This window comes from Carassius auratus, chromosome 16 (assembly GCF_003368295.1).
Source record: "Carassius auratus strain Wakin chromosome 16, ASM336829v1, whole genome shotgun sequence".
NCBI classification, from domain to species: Eukaryota; Metazoa; Chordata; class Actinopteri; order Cypriniformes; family Cyprinidae; genus Carassius; species Carassius auratus.
This window is the reverse complement of record NC_039258.1, coordinates 851,066-865,457: the sequence shown is the minus strand read 5'-3', so window position 1 is coordinate 865,457 and position 14,392 is coordinate 851,066. Positions and strand designations below refer to the sequence as shown.

General features: G+C 36.5%; 1 protein-coding gene across 5 annotated transcripts in view; it reads right to left on the bottom strand.

Moving 5' to 3' along the window:
• LOC113115678 (DNA-binding protein SATB1-like) overlaps nucleotides 1-14,392 on the bottom strand; it is a 56,751-nt gene that overhangs the window by 34,283 nt on the left and 8,076 nt on the right. For 2 of the 5 annotated variants that reach the window (XM_026283219.1, XM_026283221.1), the window contains exons 2-5: nucleotides 11,517-11,755; nucleotides 8,371-8,547; nucleotides 6,654-6,780; nucleotides 5,337-5,385 (exon numbers count right to left, since the gene is read on the bottom strand). In XM_026283219.1, coding sequence (XP_026139004.1) covers nucleotides 5,337-5,385; nucleotides 6,654-6,780; nucleotides 8,371-8,547; nucleotides 11,517-11,727 — 564 coding nt within the window. In that variant the 5' untranslated portion in view covers nucleotides 11,728-11,755. Of the gene's footprint in view, nucleotides 1-5,261; nucleotides 5,386-6,653; nucleotides 6,781-8,370; nucleotides 8,548-11,516; nucleotides 11,756-12,960; nucleotides 14,251-14,392 lie in introns of those variants that run through there. The other 3 variants (XM_026283217.1, XM_026283220.1, XM_026283218.1) reach the window with 2 other exon arrangements.

Here is a 14,392-nt window from a genome sequence, read left to right as displayed (position 1 = left end):
ATCTCTTAATTTTCCCTCTGAAGGGTTTTTGATATGACTATGAGCTTCTTTGGAGATTTGTTTTTGATGTCAGATTATAGGTTTTTTACTTTCTTCAAAATCATATATGTTCTCTATGAAATGGACTTCTATATTATATGTAGTTTAAAACGTTCTCTTGTGACACTATATGTATGGACTATAAAAAGGCTCTTCTATAACATATAGAATATGATATTCATTTATCATCAATGATTTGAAGTATGGTATTTAAAAAAAAGTATCCTATGAAATAATAACACATTTAAAATACCTTTTCTATGACATCATATGAAAGCATTTGCTTATTGCATAACATGGAAATTTAAACTTCTGTTCTCCCATACATAAAGAGTTTAAAAAAAGAGTTCTCCTATGACATCAAACATAATTTTAAAAGGCTCTTCTATGACATCATATGAATCACAAAAAATATATGAAAATTTAAATAGTTCAGTTATATCATATGGAGTTTAAAGTTCTCCTGTGAAATCACATGAAAGGCTTTTTCTACAGTATATGACATGGATCTGAAAAAATTTTCTTACGGAATAATATGGAAATTGTTCTATGATTTCATATGGAAAAAAAAGACTCTTCTATGACATCATATGGAACTTACTCTTACCATGTAAATGTTCTTACTGACACTGAATTTAAATAGTTCGTCTGTGATTTCATACAGAGTTTAAATGTTAAATTGTTCTCCTATGACATTGTTTGGAATGTAATTTTAAATTGTTATTCCATGATATGGAGCATAATGTTCTATATGGCATCATACAGAAATACGTCTAAAAATGCTCTTCTATGACATCATATGGAACATTTGCTTATTGCATAATATGGAAAATTAAACAGTTCACATGGAGATTGAAAAAGTTCTCCTACGACATCATAAGGAATTTAAAAATGCTCTTCTATGACATCATATGGACTTCTAAATTGTTCTAAAATCACCGAATTTTCTTCTATGGTACACAACTTGATGAAAACTGAGCCATTTTAAGTTTCATATAATGCTTTTGGAGAACTAGGGCCCTACATGGATATTTTAAAAGGTCCTCCAACAGCATCAGGCAGAACAATTCTTTTGGAACCTTTTTCCACCAGGAACCACAGTTCAGCAGGACCAGAAAGACAAGGGTTAACCACTCACCGAAATACACATCTCTGTGTACGCTTGAGAAGGACTATTAACCTTTACTGCCAAAGCTTGTGCTGCCGGAGAAATGAAAAGTGTACAACGGCATCCAAGCCGAGCAGAAGACACTTTCCAAAAGCAAGGGCGGAATATGAAACCACAGCGCCATGCTGATAGGAGGCCAGGTTCAAGCCGCACATCTGAAGGCCAACTGGCGTTTTAAAATGTCACGGCTTCTTTTATAGCTGATCTCAAACAACGGGCAGGATGCAAGGGAGCTTACAAACAAAACCGTCAACTAACAACAGAAGAGAAATGAGATGACCAAGATTTCATGAGTCATCAAAGATCTGTTTGAGATCTGATGTGAGTCAGACGCTCATATTGGGTACAGTTGACACAGATGTTGTGAAAAGCTCAATTCGTTAATCGCTCGTCTCAAACTCCTGAGACCCATCCACCACGCGGATAAACACCTCAGCGTTCCGAACGCCAGGAGCCATCAACAGGTAATGGGACAAGCCTCTTTAAAAGATAACCATCGTGAGGCTTATCGGTGCGCCCAGGAAGTCTGTCATGCTGTTATCGACCTGAACCATCTATTTGGCTTTCCGTCACGGGAGAGTCTCATGAAAACGCTCCATATCTAGCCAGGCGCGCACTGTCTGTACTTCCTTCTTGCGTGCCATCTTTTAGTCTCCCTGCGGAGAGACTGTTCGCATTGTGTTGAAGAGAGGTGGGTTCATTCCCCCTCCTTTATAGTTTTTTTTTATTTAAAAATGTCTTAATTACAGCTTCTTTTTCGTCCATTGCATGAGAAAGGGGGGAAAGCCCATGTCAAACCCGAGCAAAGATGGCATTTGACGGCTATTTGCTGCTATGCAACTACACAGCTGCTCTTTCAGGGCCACAGGGTGAGCGGGGAGCTCTATTGTTGCGGTCGTCTGAGGGGACACAGGGGTTAAGTTTGATCACAGGGAAACATACGTGTGCTGAAAGACGGCTGATGAGCGGGAGGGGACCCACACAAACCTGAACAAGCAATTTACTTTTCTCCTTTCTCTAGAAATGCAAAAAAAAAAAAAAAAAACTGACAACAGGGAAAAGATATTCTGCTGAAAACAATACCCAAGAACTAGGAATGGGTCAGCTGGTCAATTATTGAGGTCAACTGGTTTATTTATAAAACGTTTTATTATTTCACTATTTTGTTATCATTTTTATTATATATATATATATATATATATATATATATATATATATATATATATATATATATATATATATATAATTTGTATAGAACATAAAACTTGCTTAAAAATGTTGTTGGTATACACATTCTACGTTTCTAAATTTATCAATGATGCAGCTAAAATATATTTTTATATAAAATTAAAATAGATGTATTTTGTATAGCATATATATATATATATATATATATATATATATATATATATATATACACCAAAATGCTAATGTATTTATCAATATCAGATATAAAAATTATAATATTATGATATTTTAAAAAGTTTTAAAATTGCTTTTTTTATTTTTGTTTTATGACTATTTTACTTTCTTTTATGTTAAGCCCTTTGAATTACCATTGTGTACGAAATGTGCTATATAAATAAACTTGCCTTGCCTTGCCCTGCCATATATAATTATATTATCTGTGTAATATAATATTAGCATATATATTATGAGTACTGCAAAATATCATAACAAATTTAAAATTAAAAGGTTTAACTTGAATAGTGCCTTTCCAGAGCTCACTCTTTTTTGTCAGTAATGACACAATAATATCTAGGAAATGTATAGTCATGGGAAAGCACATGCATGCATTCATAACATCCGTGCATTTAGTTTTTTTTTTTTTTTTTGGCCATTTGGACATTGTGTCAGCTTCTTGCATAATGAGTCAAATAAAAGCTACCTTAACTTTGAACAACATATTAAGACCCCTAATTCAGTTGAAGTCTGTCTCACTTGGTAGTTTTACTAAGAATAATGTCTGGTTGGTGTAAGACAGTCCATCTAATCATCATAATTACACAAGGCTTCCTTTAAGAATGACTAGCCAACTACTCATACACAAAGTTCACCAACTACAGTAATAAGAACGGCTCCTGTTAGCATATAAACTTAAACATGCAACGTAGCTCTCACAATCTCCATCCATTCTGGTCTAATTCTTCTTCTGGTTCTCCATTCATTAGCCTTTTCAAGAGCAGGGATTACGGTTCGGAGTATGAAGACGTCGCTAATCCTATAAAAGCTGGCGTTCGTTCTTAAATCTGCCTGATCTCTCCAACTCTTCCTGTTCAACAGCAAGACTATTCACCTAAACAAAAAGGTCACCTCTACTAGGTTACCCATCAAAGACAACCCTAAAATAGACAAGGCATCCTGTTCTAACTGAGAAGTAATGACTTAAATTAGTCAAAGACACTCCTCGTTCACGCCAGCGAGAGAAATCAGAAACAACAAAAGCAGAAAACTCCCCCCTCCCCCGAAGATTGCAGCACACGCGTGCGGGCCGCCCAGCCTACAGCAAGAGAGCTGTGAGCGGACTCTAATTCAGTGTAAGTACTGGGCCGCCGCTCGGTGGGAATAGCTCACATATGGACTGTAAACAGAGTGATTAGAGAGATGTGGAGCGGCCCAGCCCCTGCGCTGCCTGAACAGCACCCTGGGACTCTTTACATCACCACACACACACACACACACACACACACCTGCAGGTAAAGAACGGGCTTCCCTGAGACCAAATAGACTGCGACTGCGCCAACACACAAGCTGAAACACTCGCCTATCCTTAAAATACATTGTGGTTTTAAGGGTGAATCTCATGGAAGCATGCCCAGATCACATTTCACTGCAAAATTGAATGGGATAAATCATCAAAAGAAATTCAATTGTAGGACAATTAAAAAATGTTATGCATTATTTTCAATACTATTAAGCAGATTTTTATCCCTCAAATTCTCATTGATGTAATAATCAGGATGTTTCGTAATTCACTTTCTTCCTGATTATTCTCAAAGGTAATTCTGGTGAGATTTTTATTACAGTGATACAGTTTTTTTATATATAAAACTTTTTATATCAGCATAAATAAAAAAAAAAAAACATGGCAAAACGAGTACTATCATGCTTTTTAAATACTTTATTTAAAAATTATCTTTTAGTTTTAAAATCAAAAGTTAATTCACATTCAAAATTAAGCCTATTTTAAGGACCAATATTTTTTTGGTTTGTTGGTTTTAGCGGATTTTCCCCCTCCAATTCTCATGACATCTCACTTTTATTGCACTTTTTAAAATCAGCATAATTCAATAAAATATAATAAAAACATGATAGTGACTCCAAAACAACACTTTCATGCTGTATCAATATATTATTTTAATATTAAATTCGCAAAACTAAATGCTTGCATTATTTAAACCACAATTAAGCTGCCGCCCCCCCCAAAAAAATATTCCCCTTCACTGTAACAGTCTGGATGTTTTATTATTTTTAAAATCTTAAGTATTAAACACTAGCATGATGTATAAATACATTTAAAAATGTATTAAAAATAAATATAAGTATATATATATATATATATATATATATATATATATATATATATATATATATATATATATATATATATATATATATATATATATATATATATATATAAAATAACATTAAATTTTTTTCATTATGGTAATAAGAACATGAGCTCTAACCGACATAAATATATAGTAAAAACAATTATTTTTGCATAAGCAACTATAATTCATTCCGCAGATTCTAAGGTTAAAGCACGACATGTTGACAGGTTTCGTGAGATTCACCCATAACAGTTCACAGCTTGTAATGCATTATCAAGATCATTGTGGTTCGCCCATTGTTTACCCAACAATACTCACATTCACAGCGGCTAGCACTGCTGCAACAGCATCAGAATAAAGTGCATTAATCTACAGGGATGACAATGGCTATTGATTTGGATTTCTATGGCAATTCTGTCCATTTCCACTCTGTCAAACTCTGGGCATTTGAAAAAGGGACACTTGCAATCTTGGCAACTAGACGTGGAAGGCTCCAGCACCTGTGATAAGGGACATTCTTTTGCCAGAGAGCTCTGGTTCATGTCTTTGAGTAACTCCTTGAGCGCATTTCTTACTGTAGAGTGGGTCCACTGCTCTGGAGGAAGGTCTTCCAGTTTAGGACAACTGCAGGGAGGGATAGAACAAGAGACAGATGAAAAAGGGAAACAAAAGAGAGAGAGAGGGGGAGAGAGAGAGAGGACGGTGAGCACTGGGCTTTGGTTTGCTGCTGCAAGCGTCCCTCTAAGACAGACAGATTTCATTTGGCGCATGAAGCAGATGCATCTGGAGTCTCTCCTCTCTCTCTCTCTCTCTCCTGATTGTTCTGATTAGTTAATTACTTTATACAACACATCTGCTGTATTGATGCATGAATTATACATCAGCTGCATGTGGCGACTATTATTTCACGTTACTTCTACCTTCCTGCCTTGATGTGCTTGCTAAAACAATTTAAGGTGTTTCCATCTAGATTTCGATGCTAGACGCATTAAAAAGGACCAGCATCCACTATCATCTAAAGAATTTATTTAAAAGAAGAAAAAAATACAGTATTTAGAACATTTATGCATGTGTCGGGGAAAAAAACCCACCAACGAATCAACGGAGAAAACACAGCTGCATTCAGGGTTTCATTAATGAACGCTTGTTCAATAGGATGCAATAAATGGCAAGCTGCCAAGAAAATATTGCAACACTCCATGAAAAAAAAAAAACACCATTCAGAGATGTTCAACTGGCCAATGGCAGATAGGGAAACCTGTTTGGTAACAATGAAGGAACACCAAACTCAACTTATCACAATATATATATATATATATATATATATATATATATATATACAGTATATATAGTCATTATTATTGTTTTGGATGTGCGTGTACATTAATTTTGAATGAAACAAGAAATAAAAATAGAAATAGAAATATGTGCAAAACAAAAATAGCTAAATCACTTATTTGTATTGTATGATTCATACTTCAATGTAAATGAATGCTTTATTTTTGCTGAGTAAAAATGACAGTCTAAGTCTTAAATTTTTGTTCTAAAAAAGGCTTCCCGGGTTAATAATTAAATATTGATGGTTTCATAGTTCTTTAAAACACTGGAGTGATTGGATGAGTGGTAGTACTGCTGTAATGTGCAATTAACACATCCATGTTTGCACACACACACACACACAAAGAAAAGGAGAGACTGGATCCGGCACACCTTAAAGTGTGAGACAGCCACACAGCCTCTGGAGACAACACAGAGACACAGACAGACAGATGTACATGGATGTCTACAGAAAAAGGAAGAGGTGTGTCTGTGTGTGCCCACACCAGTGGCTTGTGGGAAAAACAGTACTGTATGTGGCGGCACTGTGGGTACAGTACATGGGAAACACTGACCTGTGTAGCTGGATTTTCAGCGTGACCACATGGTACACATCCTGTAACATGTCCGCTACTGTGGCGTCGGGTGCATCCGTCACGTAGGAAAGAGGCACGGGGTTCCACTTGCCCACCTGAATCAGACCTGCGGTGAGACGACACCATTTACCACAGACAGACACACATACGAGAGCACACGGTCATGAAGGACTGCACATTTCTATTAGCTCTTCACAAAAAAGCCAGCTACCATACTTTTATAAGCACTATTTGATAACCATATTTTCTTGCACCATGCTTCTAAATATTCATTTGTATAGTAGCATACTTCAAAGAATAGCATGGTTTAACCATCACAGTGATTTCACTCAAAATCTAGTGAACTGCCTACATTTATAGCAGGCAGCAACACATGCATGTTTTTTGGACAACGCAGTCTCATAATGCATTGCGACAGGGTTCATTAAAAAGAGTATCCAAGCGAAATGAGAGAAATGTTGGTTATAAATACACTTAAGGCCAAAATATAATTAAGACTGACAATTTTAACTAATACTTTTATTTTTTAAATACTGGTAAGTGTTTTAATGCTTTAGAAATAGGTTTCTTAAGCTCACCAAGACTGCATTTATTTAATCAAAATTACAGTAAAATCTGAAATATTGTGAAATATTATTTTAATAAATAAAAAAAATTCTGTGACACAATACTGAATTTTTTTGCATCATTACTCCAGTCTTTAGAGTCACATGATCTTTCAGAAATCATTCTTATATGCCCATATGCAGCTCAATAAATATTTTATATCATATTCAGTGTTGTCCTGCCTCCTATTGTCGTTGAAACTGATACTTTTTGTCAAGACTGATGACTAGGAAGTTTAAAAGAACAGCATTTTTTTGGAACTAGTAATCTTTTGTAACATTATACATGTCTTTACTGTCACTTTTCATTAACTTAATGCATCCTTGCTAAATAACGGCATTCATTTCTCAACATTTCTGCAGTACTGATTTATGAATATCATATTTATTTAATCACACATTACATTGCCAAACAAGTCTTTTGTGGATACTAACTATATTTGTATGAAATGTGTATGCTGCCCACAAGGTTTTAAAACACAGTCATGGTCCTTAAGTTTATTTTTATCGTTATACCATATTTTTTTTTTCTATACAGGGTTGCAAAACAGCATTCTTAAAAAAAAATATATTGCTCCACCATATGTTGTCTGTCAACTGGCACTAAATGGGTAACAGAAAAAATAAGAATCCAGAAGATCCAAAGAAAAAAGAAATTATGATGGACAGCCTGCAATAAATTACAGGCTGAAGGCTACGGCTCTTAAAATAGCCCCCAACTCCATAAAGCGAGCAATTAGAAACCGCAGGCCCACCTCCACACTCGTTCCCATTGAGAGAAGTGTGATTACAGAGAGCAGGAGGTGCACCTGTGTGTTCCTGCCTCTACCCACAACCCCCCTGACCTCGGCATCAGGTCAGCCCGAGCAGAAGCATGCATGCACTACCAGAACACAGCCAACAAATCACTCCAAAAATATCTCTGTTTAGCCTCCAAAAATATCAGAGCATCTGCCCGGCATTTTATGACTCATGATTCTGATCTGACGGCAAAAAAAAAAAACTAAAAACACACACATTCTGGATGAATAGGTATTGCCGTGCACAATGTGTCTGTACGCCTTGCTTAGGAAGATAAAAACGCGCCGTACCTTTAGCCTGTGCAGCCGAACTGTGTGAGTAGCCCAGGGAGAGCAGGGCCATCTCGATTAGCTGGTTGAAGAGCATGTCCTTCCTGACCAGAACGAACTCAGCATGTTCCTCTTTGCTGTCAAACTCGATGGGGCTCTCGTAGTGCTCCACCACACAAAACACTGGCAGCATGTTACCTAGCAGAAACAAGACAGCAGGCTTCACACCGCTGCATAGAAAGCATGCAACACAACAGAGAGATGCTAAAATGCCACAGACTTTAAAGAACAGTGTTATTTTTGTTGCATATTCATGCAAATGCAACTAATACTTTAAAAAAAGAATTAAGTTGTTTTTAATGATAGCATGTTGCTATTTGGCATACAATTTTGAAAACCCCTGAATCCTAAGCATATATGGCAATAGGGTTAATAATGACATTTGCCTTTGCATGCAACCTCCAATAACACCACCACACTGATTCCAAAAATAGTGCCTGTTTTTCTCCATCACATCATATTATTCTTACAAAATTATGCATTTTGTAGCATTTTTGCTTTTGAAACGCATTTGTAGGGTGAAGAAGTCTTGTTTTGTGCCTTTATTCAGAAGAAAAGCCACTGCAAAAACATGATTCCTGTGTTCCTCTGAGATCATTTACAACTATTAGTTCCATTATCAGCTGATTTTCACGTGTGATATTATTGTATATGCCTAATCCTGTTTTCAAGGTTAGAATTATGAAAATGCAAACTTGAGCCAGTTCTACAATCGAAACAGTGACAGAAGATGACAGATTTTGTGAAAAGCTTAATTATTCATTAAAATATGAAATGGAGCATTTAAAATATTTTTCACTCATTTGCAGATTTTGAGTTATTTTCATAGATGCTTCTGTAATTTCTAAATAGAATTTAATTGAAATAGAATCCTTTGTAACATTATACATTTATTTACTGTAATTTAAGGCATCCTTGCTGAATAAAGGTAAAAATAAACATTAAAAAAATTACAAAATAACAGTATCAAAGAAATATACAAGTACTAATAAGGACTTTAAGAGTGCTTTGACATTGAATTTTTTAAGCATATTTTTCATATATATATTATACATTTTAAATGCTACATTTTGTCAATGAAACCAAAACTTGACATTTGATTTATTTTGAAAACTGCATTATAGTTGATCCTCTGAAAAAACATCGTCATTGTTATTTCTTTAAAAAACGTATTTCATTGTATATCTTTAAAAAAAAGTTTTTTTAATCAAATTAGTTTTTTTTTTTTTTGCCAATCAGCTGAAATATTTTTTTTCCATGCAAGGCTGTTATCAATTGGTTATCATCCACTGTAATGGTGCTGCAATAAAGCAGCATTGTAACATGCATAATTAGATCAGAACGCAGAACAAGCGAAGACGGCGTCAACGAAACAGCTCTGCTATTTAAATGTGTTAGCACACTAAAAGGTTAGAGCTCATCGCGGCTTTAGCGCTTTATTTATTGTTAAGGTGCTCAAATCACATTAGAATACTTCTTCAGGCAGATCCCAGTACCCTTCCCATGATGCTGTGCAGTGGCTCCCAATGCATCGTATAGCCTTGAGGTTTACGAGTCTGTGTAAACAGCGTGCCGCTATCAGAAAAAAAAAGAAAAGAAAAAAAAAACGAAGAATCTCCATCCAAAGCTGTCATGTGTTCGGGTTTACTGTGCAAATATCACATAATACCAGCCAGCTGCAACACTGCGATGATGAAATTTCAGGAACTTCATGATCACTTGGACCCAGGATCTTTATTTTTACAGGGTTTAATACAGGCTGGGGGTAATATCAACGCCATCTATCCGGGGCAATCGTAATAAATCATATTTCTGCTCCACGCGGTCGCAGTTTCCTAAGAATGCAACTGTTTTCTGGAAAACAATCGATAAATAGGGTAATCATAAGCAGATGCCAGGGAATGTGCTGAATCGAAGCTTTTCCATTTTTAATAGATAAAGATCTAACAATAAAGACTGCTGTGTCGGTTCATTTCAGGATCAATACACGCTTTGTTTCCAGAGAGCTGAGAAAAGCCCATGGTAAATATTATTCAGCTGAAACAATGAATACAGTAGCTTCCAAAGTTCAGCAAGCGCTCAGCAAAAGTTCACTTTTTCCCTTAAATAATAATAACGGTAACCCAGAGAGCTATTAATGTGGTCGGGGAACATGAACAACTGACGCTAGCTGTTGCAACTAAAACGTTTTTCTTATTAGTGATCTTTTTCTTCAAATAATTCCACAGGAAAAATATGCTAAAATAAATAGCAGTGCTCTAAAATGTCAAATCAGCAACCAATAAAATAATCAGGGTTCATTTCCTAAGAATTTTGATTTGAAAAGTTTGTGTCATCTCAAAGCAGCAGATAAACTACTACAGTAACTGTTTTTTTATTAAAACAATACAAATGTGCTTACAATAACTATTACATGCACTCTTGGAAATCCTGCTGGTGGCATAGTTATGCAACAAATATATAAAATGAGCAAACTACTTTGCATGTTTACATCATAATTTAACCAGATGCAGATTAAAAGGGTCCTAACCGTCCATGGCCACAAAATAAAATGGAACATTTTGTCGGTCACTTGGGTTTCTGAGTGATTAAATATCTGGTAGCCGCCCCCATTGTGAAATATCCTTGGTCTGAATTTGAATGGACAGACAAATTGCTTCTCACTAAAATCAATTGCATCCTAGTTAGGACACATACTCTTAGAAATAAAGATTCCATAGGGTTTTTTCTAGTGATGCAGTAAAACATTTTTGCTTCCACAAAGAACATTTCAATGAACCTTTTCCACTATAAAATACCTTCTGTGGAATGGTGGGATTTTAGGAAGTTCACTTTTGTAAGGTTGTTTTACTAGCACTGATGGTTCCGTGAAGAGCCATGAAGAGCATCCATGGAAACTTTCAAATGCACCAAAAGTTGTTATAGTAAAAAAGTTCTTCAGATATTATAAATCTTCTTCACACTTTAAAAATGGTTCTATTAAGAACCGTTCCCTGAAAGGTTCTCTGGAGAAGAAATAAAGGTTCTTCTGTTGCATCACAGTTAAAACCCCTTTTGGAACCTTTATTTTTTAAGTGGTAAGAAGTAGTAAGAAAAGGCAAACTCACCCCTCTTGTGGCAGGCCTTCAGATGATGTCCAGGGGGTTTGAAGTGCACTCCGGAGAGTTTGGCTCCAGTGCTACCTAGACGAGACCTGCCCAGCGGGCTTCCGTTCTGTTCCAGGCGGGCCATTTTAGCCGGAGGGGCCTTGGTGTCATTCAGGTTGTTGACCATCTCACAGTTCTCCATCCCCTGGCATGTTTCGCTGAGATGCTCCATGGTTCTCAGCACCACTGCTCACTGTCACCTGAAGGGAAAAATAACAGGAAAAGCAGCGGCGTCAGGGCGGATGGATGATCAAGTGCCATGAAATAAACATCATAAACTTTTTCCTCCCTATTATAAAGATTACTGAACCTAAAAGACAATGAAATTGCAACATAAACTCTGTCCCTTCCATGTAGACTGAAATGTCAAATCAAGCCTAATGTTACATGGCATTTACAATGTTTCATGCAATGATCACATTCCCATTTCTAAAAGCATGTATTATGCACATCTAACCCACTGCAGAGTCCCATGTGGAGAGCAAACAAGCTAGTTTTTGTACAGTCGCATTAATGTTCAGGAGTCCACTTCAGTGATCAGCGCACCGTACAACGAACCTTTCCTTACGAGAGAGACAGGAAGTGAAATATTTAGTGGATCAGATCTCTTTGTACAAAACTAAAAAAGACCATGAATTCCTGATTTAGGTTGAGACATGCGTGTAAAATTGAATGACACCCAAAAAAGTTTCCCTAAAATGCCAAAACAAAAGAAAGGCGTTGGATTATCTAAGATTACTGGAAAAGGGACGTGCACCTTGTCTCAACATTGCATTCGCAGCGATAAAGGAACATTGCTCCAGACACCATGACAGACGGGGTTAGATTTCATCAAACAGGCCAAACAAGACATCAGACATGCAACAATGAATTCCACGTCGATGAACTTACTGTATGTGACATGATCATTTAAAAACCAATAAAACAGGTATAGAGGATATAGATATAGAAAAAAAGCAACTCAAATAATACTTCTATATGAATGGGAACAAACTTATAGTAAAAAGTGTTATCTTAAAAACATATATATTCCAACTTCCCCAGACCCTTAAAATTCATTGCTGTAACCTAAAGCAAGTTGATTCAGGCATATAACACATATACAACTAGATACGTTACATTTTAGATCCATATCATAGAAATCAATGGTTAAAAATGTTTAGTGTGCATACAGAAAAATATTTATTTTTAATTACAAAATATATATAAAAATAAAAGTATAGTGGTAAAAATGTATAAATAATAATTTATATATATATATATATATATATATATATATATATATATATATATATATATATATATATATATATATATATATATATATATATAAGAAAACATTTACAAATAATTTAAATCATTCAGTAAAACAAAGAAATAAGAAAAATAACAAGCTTGAACTCACCACTTTAACAAGAACATATAAAGGAGCTGTGGATGAACAAGTTTTGGCAGGAGGAGCACAAACTTCACTCGAAAATCAGTTTTATGTCAGCTATTCTATTCTGAGACATAGAAAACTTCCAGATCGTCTACACCAAAAACCTAATATCAAACGCTAAGCCATGAATTACGGCGCATAATACACGTAGAACCACACATACGAAGCGTAAAGTAGTTAAAATGTGATGAGAGCTAAAGACTGTAGTCGGATGCAATCAAGCCGAAATGCAACGATCCCCGGCGAGTCTAGAGTTCAATAGAGTTTATGATCACATCCACCGTCCGTTCTGTGCGCAGAATAACGCTTAAAAATAAAAGTAACCCCCAGCGTTCCCCACACATCCCATTGAGCTTCAACAACACGAGTCTATAGGAGCAGAAGCGCTCGTGAATCGCCTCTCATCTGGCCAAACAACAGCACGAAGCCCCGGCGACCTGCCGTCTCATCTCGAGCCGATCCGCGGATCCGAAGCAGCTTTAAAAGTGCGCGAGACACTTTCGAACGTCGAATGAAACGTCAAAGCATCCGAACATTCCTGACGCACGTCAGCGCTACATTGTATCTTCCGCTTGTTACATTTGTAACATTCGCGCTCGGTCCTTTTCTTTCTGTTTCCCTTCTGCCTCTCTCTCTCTCTCTCTCTCTCCGTCTCTCTCTCTCTCTGTCCCCATTAAATTATGAGTTGCATCGGCTCATCCCTCCCTCTCCGCGCTGCCTGCCGCTTCTCCTCATCTCTAAACCTCGTAAACGACGCGATTGACGCGGAATTCTGGTCCTCTCGCGTCTGTCGCTGTCCTGGAGAAGGATGGACGCGAAAATAAAGTAAAAGTGCCGGAGAACGAGGATGATGATGATGATGGTGGTGGTGGATTTCCGCCTGCTCGCGCGCAGGAATTTTTAATCAGCTTGATTAGAGTGAGGCGGTTCTGCATTTATTACTGAATCTACACACACATCCTGTACACACACATACAGGACGTACATGCACTGAACAGAACAATAAAATCTTGTTTTTTTTTTTTTTTTTTACGAAATAAACCATCTTTATTCGTGAGCGCGTGTATTTTGTTCCCGATGGCGTGTGTTGAGATGTTAATAATGAGTTGATCAGCATAACCAGGGGAAGCAAGCAAACGCGAATGATCGTACGAACGAGTGTGATGATATTATAGTGGGGGTTTTGGCGCGGTTCTGTTTTAAAAAGTTGAAAAAGAGCCTCAAGTGTACAATATTTCTTATAGCAAAAGGACACGCCATCTGTCAGTGATGCTGGTGCATGACACACACACACACACACACACACACACATATGTGCAGGTGACAGCAAACGACCAACACACACACACACACAGACAGAGAGAGAGAGATCTAATTTATGCAAATATGATAGAAG